Source organism: Piliocolobus tephrosceles, chromosome 3 (genome assembly GCF_002776525.5).
Source record: "Piliocolobus tephrosceles isolate RC106 chromosome 3, ASM277652v3, whole genome shotgun sequence".
Taxonomy (NCBI): domain Eukaryota; kingdom Metazoa; phylum Chordata; class Mammalia; order Primates; family Cercopithecidae; genus Piliocolobus; species Piliocolobus tephrosceles.
In genome coordinates, this window is record NC_045436.1 from 4,651,778 (window position 1) to 4,674,216 (window position 22,439).

Below are 22,439 nucleotides of genomic sequence, written 5' to 3' on the forward strand. Positions count from 1 at the left end.
GCTCACTGCAACCTCCACCACCCTGGTTCAAGTGATTCTCCTGCCTCAGCCTCTTGAGTAGGGCGCCACCGCGCCCGGCTAATTTTTATATTTTCACTAGAGTTTCACCATGTTGGCCAGGCTAGTCTTGAATTCCTGACCTCAAGTGACCCACTCACCTCAGCCTTCCAAAGTGCTGGGATTACAAGTGTGAGCCACTGCGCCTGGCCTCTTCTAGGATTTTTAGAGTTTGAGGTCGTACATTTAAATATCTAATCCATCCTGAGTTAATTTTTGTACATGGTGAAAGGTATGGGTCTGGTTTCAATCTTCTGCATATGGCCAGCCAGTTATCCCAGCACCATTTACTTAATAGGGAATTCTTTTCCCACTGCTTGTTGGCGATGGCCTTGTCGAAGATGAGATGGTAGTAGGTATGAAGCTTTATTTCTGAGTTTTCTCTTCTGTTCCATTCTTTTCTACTCTGTTTTTGTGCCAGTACCATGCTATTTTGGCTACTGTGCCAGTGTCATGCCTCCAGCTTTGTTCTTTTTACTTAGAATTGCTTTGGCTATTAATACTTGCTCTTTTTTGGTTCCATATGAATTTTAGAATGGTTTTTTTCTTCTAATTCCATGAAGAAATTAGAAGAAATGTTGGTAGTTTGATAGAAATAGTGTTGGGTTTGTAAATTCCTTTGGGCAGCATGGCCATTTTAACATCTTTCAACCCATGAGCATGGAATGCTTTTCATTTATTTTGTCATGTCTGATTTCCTTCAGCAGTGTTGCACAGTTCCCCTTCTAGAGATCTTTCACCCCCTTGGTTAGCTGTATTCCTAAGTATTTCATTTTCTTTGTGGCTGTAATAAATGGGATTGTGTTTTTGATTTGCCTGTCAGCCTGGATGTTACTGGTGTAGAAAAATATTACTGATTTTTATAAATTTATGTTGATTTTGTATCCTGAAATCTTATTAAAATTGTTCATCAGTTCTGGTAGCCTTTTGGCAAAGTCATTAGTGTTTTCTAGGTATAGAATCATACTGTCAGTAAAGAGAGATAGTTTGGCCAGGCGTGGTGGCTCATGCCTGTAATCCCAGCACTTTGGGAGGCCAAGGCAGGCAGATCACGAGTTCAGGAGATCAAGACCATCCTGGCTAAGACAGTGCCTGTCTCTACTAAAAATACAAAAAATTAGCCAAGCATGGTGGCACGCGCCTGTAGTCCCACTTACTTGGGAGGCTGAGGCAGGAGAATCGCTTGAACCTGGGAGGCAGAGGTTGCAGTGAGCTGAGATCATGCTACTGCACTGCAGCAGCCTGGGCAACAGAGCAAGACTCTGTCTAAAAAATAAAATAAAAATAAAAATAGAGGGAGAGAAATAGTTTGATTTATTTTCCTGTTGGATTCCTTTTATAGCTATGGCCAGGACTTCTAATACTCTGTTGAATAGGAGTGCTGAGAGCAGGCATCCTTGTCTTCTTCCAGTTCTCAAGAGAATGTTTCCAGCTTTTGCTTGTTCAGTACGATGTTGGCTGTGGGTTCGTCATTGAGGGCTCTTATTATTTTAATGTATGTTCCTTCAATGCCTAGTCTATTGAGGGTTTTTTTTTTTTTTTTAATTATGAGGGGATGTTGGATTTTACTAAAAGCTTTTTCTGTGTCTGTTGAGATGATCATATGGTTTTTGCTTTTAATTCTGTTTATGTGGTAAATCACATTTATTGATTTACATATGTTGAACCAGCCTTGCATCCTAGGAATAAAGCCTACTTGATCCTGGTGAATTAACTTTTTGATGTGCTGTTGGATTCAGCTTACTAGTATTTTGTTGAGAATTTTTGCATCTGTGCTTATCAGGGATATTGGCCTGAAGAGTCCTTTTTCTGTTGTATCTCTGCCAGATTTTGGTATCAGGCTGATGCTGGCTTCAAAGAATGAGTTGGGGATCCTGTTGGGTTTTTTTGGAATAGTTTCAGTAGGATTAGTACTAGTTCTTTTTTATATGTCTGGTAGAATTTGGCTGTGAATCCATCTTTTGCAGGGCTTTTTTGTTTTTTTTGAATTTTTATTTTTGGTAACGGATTCTATTTCAGAGCTTGATATTGGTCTATTCAAGGTTTCAGCCTCTTCCTGATTCACTCTTGGGAGATTGTGTGTTTCCAAGAATTTATCCATTTCCTCTAGATTTTAAATTTTGTGTGCATAGTTGTTCATAGTATTCTCTGAGGATCTTTTGTATTTCTGTGGGATGAGTTGTAATGTCATCTTTGCCATTTCTGATTATACTTACTTGGATCTTTCTTTGTTAATCATCTAGCTAAGCTAGCATTATATTAATCTTTTTTTTCCCCCCAAAGAACTCTTGGTTTCACTGATCTTCTGTATGGGTTTTTTTGTTCGTTTGTTCTTGAGACAGGGTCTCGCTCTGTCCCCCAGGCTGGAGTGCAATGGCGCGATCTTGTCTTACTGTAACTTCTGCCTCCCAGGCTCAAGCAATCCTCCCTCCTCAGCCTCCCAAGTAGCTGGGACTACAGGTGCACACCACCAAGCCAGGACGATTTTTGTATTTTTAGTAGAGATGGGGTTTTGCCATGTTGATCAGGCTGGTCTTGAACTTCTGGCCTCAAGTGATCTGCTGGTGTTGGCCTCCCAAAGTGCTGGAATTACAGGTGGGAGCCACTGCACCCGGCTTTTGTATGGATTTTTGTGTCTCAATTTCATTCAGCGCTTCTCCAATTTTAGTTAGTTATTTTCTTCTGCTAGCTTTGGGATTGGTTTCTTTGTTTCCCCCCAGATCCTTTAGATGCAAAGTTAGATTGTTAATTTGAGATCTAATTTCTTTTTTTTTTTTTTTTTTTTTTTTTTTTTGAGGCAGAGTCTTGCTCTGTCGCCCGGACTGGAGTGCAGTGGCTGGATCTCAGCTCACTGCAAGCTCCGCCTCCCGGGTTTACGCCATTCTCCTGCCTCAGCCTCCCGAGTAGCTGAGACTACAGGCGCCCGCCACCTCGCCCAGCTAGTTTTTGTATTTTTAGTAGAGATGGGGTTTCACCGTGTTAGCCAGGATGGTCTCGATCTCCTGACCTCGTGATCCGCCCGTCTCGGCCTCCCAAAGTGCTGGGATTACAGGCTTGAGCCACCGCACCCGGCAAGATCTAATTTCTTGATGAAGGCATTTAGCACTATAAACTTTCCTCTTTTCTTTCTTTCTTTTTTTTTTTTCTGAGACAGAGTCTCACTCTGTCGCCCAGGCTAGAGTGCAGTGGTGCAATCTTGGCTCACTGCAACCTCCGCCTCCCAGGTTCATGCGATTCTCCTGCCTCAGCCTCCCGAGTAGCTGGGATTACAGGTGCGCACCACGCCCAGTGTATTTTTGTATTTTTAGTAGAGCTGGGGTTTCACCATGTTGGCCAGGATGGTCTCAAACTCCTGACCTCACGATCCACCCACCTTGGCCTCCCAAAGTGTTGGGATTACAGGCATGAGCCACCGCGCCCATTCTAAACTTTCCCCTTAATACTGCTTTAGCTGCATCCCAGAGATTTTGGTAAGCTGTGTCCCTATTTTCATTAATTTCAAAGTGTTTTTATTTCTACCTTAAATTCGATGTGTATCCAGGAGTTACTCAGGAGCAGGTTGTTTAATTTCCATGTATTAGTGTAGTTCTGAGAGGTCGTGTTATTGGTTTCTATTTATATTGTACTGTGGTCGGAGCAGGTTGTTTAATTTCCATGTATTAGTGTAGTTCTGAGAGGTCGTGGTATTGGTTTCTATTTATAGTGTACTGTGGTCGGAGCAGGTTGTTTAATTTCCATGTATTAGTGTAGTTCTGAGAGGTCGTGGTATTGGCTTCTGCCTATATTGTACTGTGGTCCGAGAATGTGCTTGGTATGGTTTCAGTTTTGGTTTTTTTTTATTTTTGGAGACTTGCTTTATGACTGAGCCTGTGGTTGATCCGTGTGTTCTGTGCGCAGATGAGAAGAATGGATACTCTGTGGTTGTTGGGTGGAGTGTTCTGTAGAGATGTCTATGAGGTTCAGTTGGTTAGGTGTTGAGTTTAGGTCGAGTTTCTTTGTTGTTTTTTCTGCCTTGATGATCCGTCTAATGCTGTCAGTGGGGTGTGGAAGTCTCCCACTGTTCTTTCGTGGTTGTCTAAGTCTTTTCATAGGCCAAGAAGACCTTGTTTTATGAACCTGGGTGTTCCAGTGTTGGGTGTGTATATTTAAAATAGTTAAGGTTCTTGTTGAATTATGCCCTTTATCATTATGTAATGCCCTTATTTGTCCTTCTTAATTTTTATTGGTTTAAAGTCTGTTTTATCTGATACAAGAATAGTGACTCCTGTTCTTTTTTGATTTCTCTGTGCATAGTAGATCTTTCTGCAACCCTTTACTTTGAGCCTGTGGTGTTTTTGCTCGTGAGATTGGTCTCTTGAAGACAGAAGATGGATGAGTCTTTTTTTGTTGTTTGAGACAGGGTCTTTTTCTGTTGCCCAGGCTGGAGTGTGGTGGTACAAACATGGCTCACTGCAGCCTCAACCTCCTGGGCTCAAGCAGTCCCCCCTCCTCAGCCCCCCAAGTAGCAGGACTACAGGCGTGTGCCACCACACTTGGCTGAATTTTTTTTTTTTTTTTTTTTGTGGAGACAGGGTTTCGCCATGTTGTCTGGTCCAGCCTTGAACTCCTGGGTTCAAGCAGTTCTGCCTGTCTCAGCCTCCGAAAGTACTGGGATTACAGGCACAAGCCACCCTGCCAGGTCCCTTCCTGGATATTTTTAATGTTACTTCAGTCATTAAAGGTTGTATGTAACATATCTGAAATGCTTGGAGACAGAAGCGTTTTGGATCTTCGGTATTTTCCGATTTTGTAATATGTGCATATACATAATGAGATGCCTTGGGGATGGGACCCAGGTCCAAACGTGGAATTCATTTATGTTTCATATACACAGCACACACACAGCCTGAAGGTCGTTAATACATTTATGTTTCATATACACAGCACACACATAGCCTGAAGGTCGTTAATACAGTATTTTTCATAATTGCATGCATGAAATAAAGTTTTGACTGTGACCCATCACAAGGTCAAGTGTGGAATTTTCTATCTGTGGCACTATGTCAGTGCTGGAAAAGTTTTGGATTTCAGACCATTTTAGTTTTCAGATTTTTGGATTAGGGATCAAGAATGAAATTGTTTTTCCCAGGTGATACCTCTTGACTTCAGTTGCAATGAACGTATTGTTATTTTTCCCTCAAACACGAAGGCATAAAACCTTGGCATTCTCACTGATAAACATGTTTTTTTTTTCCTTTAGACGGAGTCTTGCTTTGTCACCAGGCCGGAGTGCAGTGTTGTACTCTCAGCTCACTGCAACCTCCGTCTCCCGGTTTCAAGCGATTCCCCTGCCTCAGCCTCCCGAGTTGCTAGGACTACAGGTGCACACCACCACGCCCAGCTAATTTCTGTATTTTTACTGTAGAGACGGGGTTTCACCATGTTGGCCAGGATGGTCTCGAACCCCTGACCTCGTGATCCGCCCGCCTCGGCCTCCCGAAGTGCTGGGATTATAGGCGTGAGCCCCCGTGCCTGGCCTGATTAACCTTTTTCTTCAATGTCTGTATCATGTCCTTTCTGTTCTTCAAAACACATTACTCATTTTCATTGCCATCATTCTAATCCATGCCTTCCTCACATCACATTTGGGTTACTAAAATGAGCTTTTAGCTAGAAAAAGCTGAGGAAACACTGACTTAAGATTATGTTATGTGGTGTGTTACTTAAGTCACGTCTCACATATTTTTAGTCTGTTTTACTTCCCTAATAAAAGAAAGCCCCGAGAGCAAGGACCGTATGAAGCTTTTGCATTGGTTACAGCATTCAGGCTGACGGGAAGCCATACATGGATGTCACTCAATATGCGTGATTCATCAGTGACTGCAAAAATGGCAAAACGAAACTCATCTCATCCTTAAAGGGCTACGAAAATTAAAATGACTGTGTAGAACACACAAAAATCACATACGAGATGTTTGACGTGAGGCATGTTAGAGGCATTTTGTTGTTGTTGTTTAGGGACAGATCTCACCCTGTCACCCAGGCTGGAAATCAGTGGTACGATCAGAGCTCACTGCAGCCTCCCTCCTCAGCCTCCTGAGGAGCTAAGACTACAGGCATGTATCACCACACCCACCTAATCTTTCATTTTTTGTAGAGACAAGGTCTCCTTATGTTGCCCAGGCTGGTCTCGAGCTTCTGGGCTCAAGTGATCCTCCCACCTCGGCCTCCCAGAGTGCTGGGATTATGGGTAAGTCACCATGCCTGGCTGGTGATCTTTCTACAATGTTTATGACTTCAGAAATGATAAGACAGCTGATTCCCTGTAGTATTCACAGGAGTTACATACTACAAAGTTGAGGCAAACACTGAAACATTTTGCCAAGCAGAAATACAAGGTTAGGTTCCCACGAGCCGCTGGTCACAAAAATCATACATAACCTTGTTTTATGTGTTTACACTTAAAGACACCTTATTTAATATATATTGCTGATGGTTAACACTGATCTCATGGCCCAGGCCCGAAGCCAGCTATTCTGACACATGCATTTTCCACAAGGCATGTTTTAGCCCTCCTGTGGTAAGGAACAGCACTTGGGCACTCTGCTTGGGGGCCAGGTTAATTGGCAATGATTGTGCCTCAGATAAACCGCATTGGCCACTGCACAAAGCTTGGGGGACTTTTTATACAGCAGAATTACTGTAGCATGAAGTAAACACGTGAACAGGATGCTTGTTTACAGGATGAGGCCAAAATGAAAAGGCAGGGTAAGTGTCACCTTGTTCCACTCCAGCTGGGGACATGTGTGTCAGGCAACATCGCTGTGTGTGTGTCCAAGGAGCTTAAAGTGGTTACAAATAAAGTTTGTCAGTGAAGCCAGTTGACAGATATGTAATCTGTGAATGAGATCAACCATACTTTATTGTGGATTAATAAAATCGCTGATATTCAGGAGAAGCAGAAAAGCAAAGAATCTTTATGACACGGTAGACTTTGTTAAATTTTATTTAAGGGCTTGAAATTTGTATTTAAGGCAGCCGTAAGTTTTTATTCATTGCATTATACAACTCCAATAAAGCCTGTCTGGCCACCCCCACGGTGCTTTGCATGTTCAAGATTTCACCCGAACTGATGAAACCCTCTCCCAAGTATTTTGTAGGTTCCCTGTGCTTTTTAGATGCACCTTCCCTTCTCGCTCCTTCTTACGTTCAACGGAAATTTGCTAAACACCTTCTCCGTCCTGGGCACTGTAGCAGGTGTAGAAGATAAGCCCTCCTTGCAGCGCTTGCATTCTCTTGGAGCCTTGCACCTTGTGGGTGTTTAGTAAATGCCACCTCAACACAAGGGATACCACATATTTTACAGAATAAAATGGAACAGAAGCAGTCGCCCAGTTAATTGAGATTTCAACACAAATACTTGAGACAAGTTTTTATTGTTTTTAGTGTCCAATTGTTACCATTATGGACTCACTCATGTTGTATCATCCTCCATAATTATTCTCATACATATGTAAGACGCCAATAGGTGAGGGTTTAGGGGAGAAAATACCTAAAGATGATTGGGTCGGGGGGTGGTCGCGGTGAGGGAGGGCCGCGCCTAGTAGAGAGCTGTGTGGGAAACAGGGCTGATGAGAAATTCCTGGGGCGGGTACCCAAGAGTCGGACGCTCAATTCGAAGTTGTCACTTTTACGTAAACCAGACCTTCCAGCATGACGCAGCTTTGCACAGTGATGGTATGGCATGAGGGTAGGTTAGTGAGGGAAGTACTTACTGCCTGTTCTCCCACCAGATCCCAGCACTCTGTCAGAGGCTGAGGGTTCTAGGAATTCTTGGTGAGTTAAGTAGCCTCGGTAAGGAACTGGCTCAGCAGGGCCTGGGGTAACGTTCATTAGAGGTAACCTCAGCAGGAAGTGGGAGGGCCGACATCTGGGTCACATGCAGAATGTAGACAATGTGCACTATTTAATAAATGTCCATGCCTCTTCCCTCCCCATTCAATGCCAAGATTAAAGACCAGAACACAATTACGCTTCTTGGTTGGGTTGGGAGCACGCACTGTTCATTCATTGTGTCAGGTCTTCCTCCTCCTAAACTTGGGCCCTGCTTTGAGATACGCTCCATGAAAGTACTTGCCTACTAGCCTGCCCTGCTTTTATTCCCTATCAGCGATAGGATTTGGATCCTCATATTATCCTTAGAATGAAAAGCAACAGGAGGCCTCTAACTGCACATGTGCTACCTCACCTCGAGGAGACAGGATGGAGAGGTACCTTCTTTTTAGCCCTTTAGACTCTATTGGCCTAGATATCTACTAGGTGAGGTCAGATGTGATCCTGGATTTTATAAAACTCAGACCTTGGTAACTGTGGTAAAAGCAACACAGCCAGTTTTTAGCTGGGGAGGCAGGAGTGAGTCGGTGGAAGGGCTTGGTAAGCAAGGTAAAGAACAGGAGGTACAGAGACCAACCCCCACCACCCAACCACCTGTTAGAAAACACCGAGAAGACATTTGCCTGCCTTTCAAGCTTTGCCAAGGATACAGGGACTTGTCACAATGAGTGAGTTCAGACCAGGAGTTCAAGACCAGCCTGGCCAACACAGCGAAACCCCATCTCTAATAAAAATACAAAAAATTAGCTGTGCAGTGGTGCACACCTGTAATCCCAACAGGTCTTCCGATTAGTCACAATCCAGGAGACTAGAGCAACTGGTCTTTTCCTGGTCCCAAAGTGTGAACTTTCCAACCTGAAATTCTAAGTATTTTCCCCTGGCTCACAAATCTCGGAGGGGCAAATCCAAAACTGACTTCCTGTAGGTCTTGATAAATTCTTACAGAAGTACTGGAGGATGCTTTCCACACCCATGCTTCTAAATCTAGTTATTTTCTTTCAAAGTCTCCATCTCCCACCACTCCCTCCCCCGATTTCATTTCCCTTCTATTCCTTCTCAAGCAAGATGTACTGTCTTAAACAGATTATCTAACAATGGCTTCTCACGTTTTCTCCCCAACTTAAGCATCTTGCCGGGCAGGGTCCTATCTTTTTTCCCTTCCACGGGGCCTAAGAGGTATTAAATACTAGCTTGATAACTGCTGCTATGGACTGAATGTGTCCCTTCAAAATTCATCTGTTGAAATCTTAACCCCCAAAGTGGTGGTGTTTGGAGGAGGGGCATTTGGGAGGGAACTGGGTCATGCGGGTAGAGCCCTCATGAATGGGATCAGTGAGATTATAAAAGGACTACAGAGAGCTCTGTCACTCTTTCTGCCATGTAAGGATACAAGAAGTCAGTCATCTACAACCCAGAAGAGGGCCCTCATTAGAACCTGACCAAAGAGGCACCTTGATCTTGGACCTCCAGTCTACAGAACTGAGAAATAAGTTTCTGTTGCTTATAGGCCATCAGTCTACAGTACTTTGTTATAGTGGCCTGAACTAACACAATCGATTTTTTTTTTTTTTTTTTTTTTTTGACACAGGGTCTTGCCCTGTTGCTTAGGATGGATGTGGTGGCCATCTCAGCTCACTGCAACCTCTGTCTCTCAGGTTCAAGTGATTCTGGTGCCTCAGCCTCCTGAGTAGTTGGGATTACAAGTGTGCGCCACCACATCCAGCTAATTTTTTGTATTTTTATTAGAGATGGGGTTTCGCTGCGTTGGCCAGACTGGTCTTGAACTCCTGGTCTGAAGTGATAAGCCTGCCTCTGCCTCCCAAAGTGCTGAGATGACAGGTGTGAGCCACCGCACCTGGCCTTAATTTTCAATGAACACTTATCGTTGTGAACTCTCCACTTATCATAAAATTCTAGGTGTCACAGTTATCTAAAGGGATGAAAACAGAGCATTTCCTAATCATGGAAAATTCTCCAGATTGTGATTTACAGCTTTTAGCAGGCTCTCAGAATTTCTAAAGACTGCAGGAAAGTGCCTAAGACAAGGCAGGATTACAAAAGCCACTGTCACTTTCTAGCCTACAGCAACATTGGGTAAGATAGAATATGACCTGCCTGAGTTTGAAAACTGGAACTTTAAGCATTGTATGTTCTCATATAATACATACTCAATATAATATCTGGCATGTAGAAGGTTGGCCACTGACTGATAAATGAATCATGCTAGAAAATATACATTTTTGATCTTTTAAAAATGCATTTTACAGTTAATAAGAGTTCAATAAAATAGAAAGCGTGCATTAAGTGGTCTTTATTGATGTTTCACATTCAGTTATTTCTTATCACTTCTTCAGTTAATTGTACAAGTATGATAAATTATTTTCTATTTGCTGTGGGAATTTAAATGTAAAATAAATACAAAATACATCTGTGGTTTAATGAACACTCAATGAAGCATCTTTTCTGAGGTATTCCTTTCAGTCTGGTTTTATCCCAGATCTTTTTACTTCCCCTAGGAATAGTCTATTAAACCACACAATGGATCTGTGAACTTGTGGGTCAAGGTCACTATAAATCAGCGAACTTGTGTTTTAATTACATTAGACATACTTTTTGATCTCATCATACAACACCAATACAAAAGCACCACCCATGCCTCTCAATACATTGGACCAGGCACCTTTGAAGAAGGCCTTGGCTCCTTCATCTTTTGCAATCTTCCTCCAGCAGTCAACTGTCCCCGTGTACATAATATCAGCTGTGGAAACAAATGTTGGTGAGGGCTCCATAACGCTGGAGGAAAGAGACCTTTCCTCTGAAAGATATCTGCACACACTGTTACCAGTTGTATAAAATTAGGGTCATCTGGGCATGGAGTCCCAGCTCCATGCAACATTCCACTGGACATGTCCTTCCTTGCTTAACTGGTAGGCTGGGCCTCCTGTCATTCCTACTCCATTAGTTCAAGGTCAATGAAGAACTGGGGCAATTAACCAAGTAATTCACGGACTGCCCAACTGTGAAACAAGAAGGGCGCAGAGCAGCAGGAGGATTATGCTACGTGGTTACCTTGTTTCATGGAGGACCAAACTGCGGCCTAGCGTCAGGTGATACTGCACAAGGTTATGCAGTTAAAATAAAAGGCTGTAACGAGTTGAAACATATGAAACTGCTAACACTGGACTGTTTTTGCTTTTTAAAGTGGCAATTTCATATGGTTCAACCTATAGAAGCCAAAACGTTTTATGGCACAACAGATTGCTTCAGGCCATCTCTACCCAGCCAAACACCCCATCCCACTAACACCTGTAAGTCGGAGGGAAGCGAGAGTTCTCTGTGAGCAGCAGCTACTTCTTCTCCCTAGCTGTTGCACCCAGGCTCGAAGGGAAGAGGGCCTAGGGTCTCTACAATGCTAGATACCTAGTTAAATTCACATCTAAGTATCTTACTGTTGATGTTCTTATCACCTCTTTAATAAAATGGAAAAAACTTTTCCCTAATAAGATAGTTGAGAATGTTAGGGGAAATTAATACAATCCTTCTTCCCTAAGTCCTTATCAAATAATTTTGAAAATTAATTTCCAGTAAGGAAGACTGAAAGGAACACTGTAAAACGTTCTCCTCGGGCAAAAATAAAGACGTTTAGATGAGTAGAGCACAAGCTTACCCCCTTTCCGGCCGGACTGCATCATCATCCTACGACGAACAGTGTCAAAGGGGTAGGACACCAGCCCTGCGACTGCCGTCACGCTCTGGGCAATCATCCAGCTCACAAAAATGTGCACGTTCTTGGGGTCAGGCAGCATCCCTGTGGACAGAGCCAAGAAGCCGAACGGCTATGAAGCGACTGTTCTCAGCAGAAAGCAGGTGGAGGGAGAGAGGCCACCGCACCTCCAGCTGCACGCTCTGACCTTGCGGGGAACCCGCCCCTGTGCAGGTGCTTCACGTATGGGCAGGCAGCAAAGGTGGCTGCTGCCGTCTCTGGACCCCGGGGAGCCAGTGCTCTGCTTGTATGCAGGACGCTGGAAGTGGCTTCAAGTTAAACTCAGTAACTGCTATGGCTGTGTCTAGAGGGAGACAGGCTCCCCCTTCCTCCTCTCTTAACAACTAAAGGCCAGAGTGTATTTCAGTAGAGGACACAAAGAATGCTTTAGCTATTAATTTATGCACACCACCTCCTCATTCAGAAGCCTCAATTATCCCAGAGACTAGAAAAAACCAAGATGGATATATATCAAGTCCTTTGTGAGTTACAGATCCCGTAGGATCCTCTATCCACACCGCCCTCCTTCTCCCCTGATGCCCCTCTCTCACCCTTGGCAGTATCATAGACTCCGAAGTAGGCAGCTCTATAGATAATGATGCCTTGGACAGAGACGTTGAAACCTTGGTAGAGACCCCTCAGGCCATCAGACTTGAAGATCTTGATGATACAGTCGCCCAGACCATGGAACTCACGCTGGGCAGCACCCTTGCCCACGTCGGCAGCCAACCTGGTCCTAGCGAAGTCCAGCGGGTAGACAAAGCAAAGGGAGGTGGCCCCAGCGGCCCCACCAGATGCCAGGTTACCAGCAAAGTAGCGCCAGAACTGCTTATGCCGATCCACACCCCCTAAGAAGAGCTGCTTGTACTTGTCCTTGAAGGCGAAGTTGAGAGCTTGGGTGGGGAAGTAACGGATCACGTTGGCCAGGTTACCCCTCCAGAAGGAGAGAAAGCCCTGCTCCTTGGGGATTCTCACCACACAATCAATGATCCCTTTGTACTGCTTCTCAGCACTGATCTGTTTGCTGGCATGCTGGACCTGGTGGAGGGGAGGGTGGGTGATAGAGGACAGGCAGGGCAGAGACAGGGGAAGAGGACAGGAGAAAAAAGGTTTGCACTTCCTAGATTATTTTTTTTGAAGAAAAAAGGATGAGGAAATCAAACGGATACTGAGGATGTGTAAATGGATACTGTTATCCATGTTAGTTCCTGGATAACAAGCCAAAATAATCCAGTGTGGCTTCAATTATTAGGGTATTTGAGGGAAAAGGTGTTGCCCCAAATAAACTGAAGAGGTGACTGAATCGTATAAAGCTAGCCATTTATCTATTTCACTTTCCCTAGGTCTGAGAACTGTATGAGGGGCTTACCGAGGGACAGAATGAGTAACACTCCCTGCTTCAAAGGGCTTTGGATTTAATAGACATGATGGCCAAAAAATGACCATTTCTCAGTGTCACTCTGATCACCCTGGAGATGAGGATCTCTAGTAGATGCTCTAATAGAGGAAGGAGAATAAATCCACTAAGCATTACGGCTCCAAAGTTTTCAAGCAGATAATCCAAGTAATCAATTATTGAGGGTTTGCTGCCTTTGTGAGCAATTTGCGGGGGGTTTTGTTAGTAATTCTGACTCCCAAATTGGGCTCTTCCTCATTGAGGGGCCCTGACCTTTTGGGCAGGTGGAGAAAAACAGGAGGAGGACGATAGGTCATTCAGCGACCAGGTAGGGGAGGAAAAGATTTGGAGACGGGATGATCTGAGTTTATTCCGAAAACTGTTTCTTAACATTTCAAAACCTCAGCTTCATCTGTAAAATGGAGAAGAAAACCTCTCTCACAGAGGTTACATAAAGATGAAGGCGTCAGCCTGCATACAGCATTGTGCATGAGATACGATAAGGGAATTCCTGCGTGATGATTATTTTGGTGTTTTCATTGTAAAGGTGCGTGCGCATAAGACGGTGCCAAAAATACTGGCAATCACTAGGTGCCTCCAGGCCTGAGTGCACGCCCGTGCTGTCACGGGCGCAGGATCTGGCACACGTAAACCGGCTCCGGGTGGGTTGCCATATATAGACACCCGAACGCCGGGCGCCACCCGACACCAGGAATCTGCGACTGACGCTGGACCTGTCTCTACGCAGAGGGCACCTTCTTCCCCCACGGGCGGGCGGGCGCCCGGGCCTGTGGCCTGGCGCAGATTTTCCGCGGCGCCCCGCGCCCTGCAGCCCCCGCCGCAACGCCCGCCCCCCCCGCCCCCCGCCCACCGCGCCCGCGCCACCCCTTGCACCGCGCCGTCCTCACCTGCAGCAGCAGTTTGACCCTCTCGATGGGGGCGACCGCGGTCTTGGAGACTGCAGCGGCGACGCCACCGGCCAGGAAGTCCTTTAGGAAGCTCCAAGCGTGATCACTCATGGTGACAGCTCGACGCACTCAGCCCGCAGGCAGCCCGCTCGCGCTCTCGCCCACGCCCGGCCTGGCACCGCCGCGCAGTCCCCCACCCTGCGCGACGCGAAGGGGCCGCCGCCTCGCCCGCAGCCCCCCCCTTATATCCCCGCCGGGCTCTCGCGAGAGGAGGCGGGTCGCGGCCGGCGCGCGCGCCGCGCATTGGCTGGGCATGTACGCGGCCCCCCCCCCCTCCTCCCCGCTTCAGAGGGCATCGGGGGCGAAGGCGTTTCCGGGAGCGGGGCTGGGCCGGGGGCTGTCCCTGCAACTTGGGACATTTAAAGGGCACATTCATGTTATCTGTCCCGCCGAGCCCAAGGAACACCGTGTCACCGCGGCATGTGGGCCGCGTATTTATAGCACAAGCAGCCTTAGGCCGGGTCGAAGCCGGGGCAGACACCGGGCCGCTGCCGCCAGCGGAGCGTTCTTGACCCTCCGGCCTGCACGGGCCGCTCTCAGGCCCAGGGATTTCGAGCTGTTTCCTCCTCCTTGCATCTAAAGGTGCCCCCCACCAGAACTCACTGCCTGGCTATGGGCTTCCTTAGAGCCGTGCACTCCCGAAAGAATAAATGGCAATCCTCTCAAATAGACACTGTGGTCACTCGATGCTGTGATTGTCTCATAGAATCTGACAAACTTACTTTTCATTCAATCGTTCGTTCCATCATTCATTCTGCTGTTACATATTGATGTGTCTGGCACTCAGTGCCCACAGGAAAGGCCTGGTGCAGGGGGCCACTAGGTGAATTCATACTTGTTTTGGCAAAACTCTGTGACTCTAAAACAGGACACTTCTTTTGTAAGCTCCTAAAGGGTTTAATGTACCACTCTGCTCTCAGCGGAATTTCAACACGTATCAAGGCAGAATGTTCTCGGTCAGCTGGCTCCTTCTTGAGGGTCAGTGCTGTCAGCCTTCCAGAGAAGATCCAGTCCTTGGCTGTATTTGCCTCTTTTTAATGGCAGCTGGGGTTGAGGAAATGGTATTTAATTCCAGGAAATTGATTGCAATTAATTTCTTAAAATATATAAATTTGAGCTTTAATTTTCCTTAGCTTGTTTTTTAGGCAGCTTATGTAACCATAGAGCTTTTCAAATACAACTGTTCCTTCCCCTAGAATGACTGCAATTCGTTTTTAACTTTAAACTCTTTACTCAATTATCTTCCCATGTTTGCTAATTTTCATTTGTACCTTTAACGAAGTTTATTTATTGTTTTTATACGCTTTTTTCTTTATTATGTTTGATGACATCATGTTAGAGGTTTATGGAGCTGCAGCTGTGTGTCACCCTGGGCCTGGAGACTTTGGTATAGCAGAAGTCACTCCGGTTCCAGGGCCACAGAGGGCATGCGTTTTTCTAAGAGTGGGGCAGGCTAGATAGAGTTCCGAAATCCAGGAAAGCAGAATGAAAGCTAGGAACTAGTGCAAAGTTGCCAGAGGTCAGAGCAGACAGAAAGTCAAGACCTCGGAAGAGACAAACAGATAAACCATGTATATGTTTGTTCAACAGACTCTTGTTGAGCATTTACTGTGTCCCAAGAACTAAGTGTAGCCCTGCGGATTGAGTATAAGTAGACATGGCCTGTCTCCAAAGTTAGCGCACTGTATCCTATCCTGTAACATAGAGTTGCTTTTAAACCTCCATTTTTCTTTTAATCGTGCATTAGAATTGTGTCTTATTTTTATTATGAAAAATAGGCCGGGTGTGGTGGCTCATGCCTGAAATCCCAGTATTTTGGGAGGCTGAGGCTGGCAGATTAGCTAGGTCAGGAGTTCGAGAACAGCCTGGCCAACATGGCAAAACCCCATCTCTACTAAAAATACAAAAATTAGCAGGGTGTGGTGGCTCGTGCCTGGAATCCCAGCAGCTCAGGAGGCTGAGGCACGAGAATCGCTTGAACCTGAGAGGCAGAGGTCATAGTGATCTGAGATCACTCCACTGCACTTCAGCCTAGGTGACAGAGAAAGACTCTCACTCAAAAAAAAAAAAAAAGAAAAGAAAAGAAAAGAAAACTAATGCTGTTATATTGAAACTTGCACAAACTTCATTTTCTCCTCTAACTTTTTTCTTCTCATATATTTCCCAAACGGAATGATAGATTAAGATTTTTAAAGTTTTGTAGCTTTTGCTGCATATTGACAAATTGCTCTTCAGAAATACCAACCCACCAGTTACAGAGATGAGCTTTCTCTCACACTCTCCTCCAACACTGGCTTTAAAAAAAACAGAGAGTTATTTGTGAGTTATTTATGAGTTTGAATTTGTATTTAATTACTATGAAGCTGTATATATTCCATATGATTCAATTTAATCTGACAGTTTGACAAGGTTTCCCTTTTGTGTAAACTTTTAATCTTCATTGACTACTGCTGGAGTGAAAGTAGAGTATTTATATTAACAACAATTCTTTATATATTTGGGGCAATAAATATGTGTTGAATGTTTTTCATTTTGTTGTTTTCCTTTTGGTATTTATTATATCATTGTATTAGTGTTATGAACAGATCTATAGTATTATGATGATATACTTCATGTTCTGATGTAAATGTATCTTTTATAGATATAGCAGTCTATTTACTCTAGTACATATATCAGTTTTTTTCTTCTACTTTGGGTAGCTATTTTTAAAATGTCTAACACTATGTTTTACATTGTATGGAGGTATAGGTCTAATTTCACTTTTCTCCATATCATGCATGGGTATCCCAATACTAATTCTTAAGCAGATATTTTCTTCTCTCCATTATTTGTCTTATATTACTAAGTCTAGTTTGTCATATATTAAGTTCTCATAATAGCTTTAATTTATGAAATATCCACACTATGACATATTTATTTGATCTTCATTTTTAAAAAATAAGCTGATATATGATTCTACAATCACTTAAAAAATAAAGTTTTATCTGCTTATATGTCTGGATTTATTTTTACTATCAAGTCGTTCAATTATTTAAACATCACAGGAAGATGTTAAATACATTTAAATTAAATTAAATCTTAATTAACATATTAATTCAGGAAGTATTATCATCTTTGCTACACTTAATTTTACCAGAGTTTTTGATGTTTTCTAAACGGGAGATATATTTCTCCTTGGCTACTCTCCAGTTACCCTGTTCTACAGAAGGAGTCATAGCTGGAATCCTTGACAAGAGGTTTTCCATGGAACCTCATACACTGTCCTCTGCCTCCATGGACTTTCTCAGAAAAGAGAGGCCTCAGATGCCCTCGGGAGCATGAGCTGCCTGTGGTCACAAGATCCTGGTATCACTTACACAGGCAGGGGAGAGAATGGTGCTCAGCAGAACACGTGTCCACCCGCCCAACCCAGTACTTAGTGGCTTTCTTCCAGCGGGAGAATGGACGAGGCATCTAGCAGATGAGAAGAAACTGCTTTCAATCGTGGATGGGCTCTTGGATGCTGGCGGGAACAGGGCCATGTAGAAATGAGAGTAGGGTGGAAAGCTAGCCTTTTGGATTTTTAGTGGAAGCTCTTATAGACTTAGTCTCTTACCCAACTGGGAATAGAGAATGGGAGTTGCTAAAGAGTGAGAGTCACAAGAAATAAAGAAAAACAATAAAGGATGTGCTTTTGGTGGTGATAACATAATGCCTGAGTGCAGGTGTACATTTAAAGTATTAGGAATTAGAACACACTACTACTATTTGTTCACATGGTAAATTTCAGCATAAGCAAAGAGGATCAAGGTATTTATATGTGTATGTATGTATGTATGTATGTATGTATGTATGTATTTTAGAGACAGCATCTTGCTTTGTCACCCCGGCTGGAGCACAGTGGCACAATCACAGATCACTGAAACCTTCCACTCCTAGGCACAAGGGATCCTCCTGCTTCAGCCTCCTGAGTAGCTGAGACTACAGGCACATACCATCACACCTGGATATATATGGTTTTTTTTTAATTTGTAGGTTTTGCTATGGTCTCCTGGTTTTGCTATGTTGCCCAGGCTACATGGAGAAGCTTACATGCCAGTAACACACACAGTTGTGGTGCCTACAGGCAATTCCAATGCAGCCTGGCAAGGACCCAAGAGGGGGTTCTGGTTGTACTTCCAGCAGAGTGACTTGCAGTGTGTTGCCTCCATCAGAACTTGTACTTTTTACGTTTTACGAATGTTCGTGAAACAAAAAGTTTTGTTAGAAAGATTTGGCGCCTTATTATGTAAAGGAGGTGATTTGAGGGGGCAGAGGAGCCCTTGAATCATAGAAAAGACAGAGGGACTTCTCCTAGAAGGCACTCTGCTTCCGGGGGAAACTGATTCAGGTTGGCCTCTTGGTTGCTGGAGGCAGGGAGGCCTGGGGGACCCTGTAGCGCACCCCTAATAAACACAGGCAGACCCTGTGCACTTCCTAAAGACAGATTCTGAACCTTTTTTTCCCACTTCCAATCTTAGCACCTCTCCTTACTTTGTTGAAGACTCCAACAAGCACATTGATATCATACAATACAATGAAGCTAATGTTTATGCTCATATAATAATGCCTTCTGACCATAACCACACACCTTTCAGGCTGGCATCTTCCAGTTTTGCCCACAGGCAACCTCTGTGAATAAAACCCTTACTCACCTGGAGCTGACTGGGTCCGTTATCTTTTTTTTTTTTTTTTTTTGAGACGGAGTCTCACTCTGTTGCCCAGGCTGGAGTGCAGTGGCCAGATCTCACCTCACTGCAAGCTCCACCTCCCGGGTTTATGCCATTCTCCTGCCTCAGCCTCAGGAGTAGCCATAGGCGCCGTTACCACACGCAGCTAATTTTTTGTATTTTTAGTAGAGACGGGGTTTCACCGTGTTAGCCAGGATGGTCTCGATCTCCTGACCTCGTGATCCGCCCGCCTCGGCCTCCCAAAGTGTTGGGATTACAGGCGTGAGCCACTGCGCCCGGCCGACTGGGTCCGTTTTCTAAACACAGTTTGAACTAGTGTTTTGTGTTTCACGTATCCTATCAATCATTTTTAAAAACACATGCTTTATTCCTATTATTATTAAAATCAGTATGCAACAAATGTTATCAGAGACTATTTTTTTCATCTGTACTCCTGAAGAACAATATTTTGCTATTTTAAGGAATGAGGATTTTTTTCCATATGCGTTCTTTTACCTCATGACCCTTTCCTCATAGTCAGCTAGACATTCTGTGTCACTGCCACAGGAAAAAGAAAACATTCAGGAAGCAGAGGAAATAAGAGTCTATTCTCGGCAGTAGAATTTCCAAAGGAAGAGAAAAAACTGAAGTCCAGTAGACTTCGTAGAACACTTGAGGAAAAACAAAAAGCTTTCTGCACATGGCCGTACACGGTGGCTCACGCCTGTAATCCCAGCACTTTGGGAGGCCCAGGTGGGCAGATCACCTGAGGTCGGGAGTTCGAGACCAGCCTGACCAACATGGAGAAACCCTGTCTCTACTAAAAAACAAAATTAGCCGGGCGTGGTGATGCACGCCTGTAATCCCAGCTACTCGGGAGGCTGAGGCAGGAGAATGGCGTAAACCCGGGAGGCGGAGCTTGCAGTGAGCTGAGATCTGGCCACTGCATTCCAGTCTGGGTGACAGAGCCAGACTCCGTCAAAAAAAAAAAAAAAAAAAAAAGATCCAGACCACGCGCCCCTCCCCTCCCCTCGCCTTCTTAAGTCATCCATGGGAGAGCAGTGGAGAGAAATGCGGACCCAGGTTATTTCCACCGCTTGACAGAATGGTGTCTGAATAGAAATTAAGTTGCCTTGCCCGGCTGAGTTTGTGGACCAATATTTGTACTTACTGTATTCTTTTCTTATTTTCCAAAAAACAATGTACCTGAAGACATCAGAATTTTGGAAACTTATTACTGTTCCTTGTTCTAGCAAGCACATTTCTTTAAGAAGGAGACTGAGATTTAAGTGTGTAAGTGTGTGTGTGTGTGTGTGTGTGTGTGTGCGCGCGCGCGCGCATTTGGGAAGTGCACTTCAGGGTGGCTTTCTCTATAAATCTTTGTGAAATTGGCTTACGAGGCCGGGCACAGTGGCTCACACCTGTAATCTCAGCACTTTGGAAGGCTGAGGTGGGCAGATTGCCTGAGCTCAAGAGTTGGAGACCAACTTGGGCAACGTGGCAAAACACCATCTCTAAAAAAAAAAAATACAAAAATTAGCCGGGCATGGTGGTGCGCCTGTAGTCCCAGCTACTTGGGCTACTTGTGGGGGCTGAGGTGGGAGAATCACTTGAGCCCAGGAGATGGTGGCTGCAGTGAGCCGTGTTCACGCCACTGTACTCCTGCGTGACAGATGGAGACCCCAGCTCTCAGAAAAAAGCTTATGAATTATGAATTTATATTAAATAGCTAAACTAAGTACAGCAACTAACTCCTTTAATGTATAAACTTTATGCCTTCAACACAACAGTCTTTCAGTAACTGCTTGTTGAATGAATAGGAAAATAATGCACTTTAATTTCTAGGTCAGTGGTTCTCAGATTTCTCTAGTGAGGGAGAACCTGGAAACCACCATCATTTTTGTGTAGCACTGTGAAATGTAGGTATATGGAATGTCATCATATAAATGAAGAGTAGTTACACTAGCAGAAATGTGATCTTCTGTTACGTGTCTGCCTGCCATATAACACAATAGTCATTTTAATGGTGGATTTATCAATTTCTCCCTTGAGGTCTGTTGAATTTGCCTTTATACATTTCAAGCCTTCTGTTTTTAAAGGCATACACGGGCCAGGCACGGTGAGCCTGTAATCCCAGCACTTTGGGAGGCCGAGGCAGGTGGATCCCTTGAGGTCAGGAGTTTGAGACCAGCCTGGCCAACATGGTGAAACCCCATCTCTACCAAAACTACAAAAATTAGCCAGGCATGGTGGCAGGCACCTTTAAATCCCAGCTACTTGGGAGGCTGAGGCAGGAGAATTGCTTGAACCTGGGAGGCGAAGGTTGCAGTGAGCCAAGATCGCGTCACTGCACTCCAGCCTGGGTGACAAAGTGAGACTCGGTCTAAAAATAAATAAATAAATAAATAGGCCAGGCACATTGGCTCATTCCTGTAATCCCAGCATTTTGGGAGGCTAAGGCGGGCAGATCACTTGAGGTCAGGGATTTGGGACCAGCCTGGCCAACATGACACAAACTCGCCTCTACTAAAAATATAAAAATCAGCTGGGTGTGGTAGTGCATGCCTGTAGTCCCAACTATCAGGGAGGCTGAGGCAGGAGAATTGCTTGAATCTGGGAGGTAGAGGTTGCAGTGAGCTAAGATAGTGCCACTGCACTCCAGCCTGGGCTTCAGAGTGAGACTCCATCTCAAATTATAATTAATTAAAAATAAAGGCCTATAAAATTTGAATTGTTATATCTTTTTGGTGAATTTAACTTTTTATCATTAAGTTGTGGCCCTCTTTATCTGTAGTAATACTTTTTGCCTTAAAGTCTTTCCCCTGACAAATTAACAGAGCTATTTGTTTTCCTTTGGTTTGTATTTGCCTAAGTTTATATTTTTCTAACCCTTTACTTTCAACCATTCTGTATAAATATATCCCCTGTAAACCTCTATGTTTTCTTTCTCCTTCTCTTTTTCTTTTTTTTTTTGAGACAGTCTCGCTCTGTCGCCCAGGCTGGAGTGCAGTGCTGTGATCTCAGCTCACTGCAACCTCTGCCTCCTGGGTTCAAGCAATTCTCCTGCCTCAACCTCCTGAGTAGGCGGGATTACAGGTGCCCGCCACCACACCTGGCTAATTTTTGTGGTTTTAGTAGAGATGGGGTTTCACCATATTGGCCAGGCTGGTCTTGAACCCCTGACCTCAGGTGATCCGCCCACCTCAGCCTCCCAAAGTGCTGGGATTACGGAAGTATGTCACATGCTCAGAAAAATTCTCATTATTTTAACTATAGAGTTTGGATCCATTTTCATTTATTATTACACTGATATTCTTTAATTTTTATTTTCAATTAATTATAGATTCAAAAGAATTTGCAAAGGAATGACTGTCCATATTTTAAAATTTTGTTTCTGCCATTTTATTTTACACTTTTTATTTGTCCTCCTTCTAAATGTCCTTGAAATTCATCATTTCCATTGCTGATTTACCATAACTATTTTATGACAACTACTACATGTGTTTTTGAATTACATGTTAAAGGGGCTAATGACACCATAATTGTTATTAATTATTTTACGTGGCTACTATTTTTCCAGATTCCAAGGAGGCCAAGTTTCCCCCTTTTGGCTTATTTAGGCACTGAGTGTCTCTCAGGACTGTGATACCAGTTTATACACAGTCACAGATAACACTGAAGTCAAATTAATAGTT

General features: G+C 44.2%; 1 protein-coding gene across 1 annotated transcript; it reads right to left on the reverse strand.

The window, feature by feature from the left end:
• Positions 1–7,026: 7,026 nt before the first annotated feature.
• On the reverse strand, positions 7,027–14,261 carry SLC25A4 (solute carrier family 25 member 4). Its single transcript, XM_023220986.1, has 4 exons — positions 13,997–14,261; positions 12,244–12,730; positions 11,597–11,737; positions 7,027–10,687 (listed from the first exon to the last, which is right to left on the reverse strand). Exons 1-4 carry the CDS (start codon positions 14,105–14,107, stop codon positions 10,530–10,532), a joined length of 897 nt encoding a protein of 298 aa, XP_023076754.1. The 5' UTR covers positions 14,108–14,261; the 3' UTR covers positions 7,027–10,529.
• Positions 14,262–22,439: the final 8,178 nt, after the last annotated feature.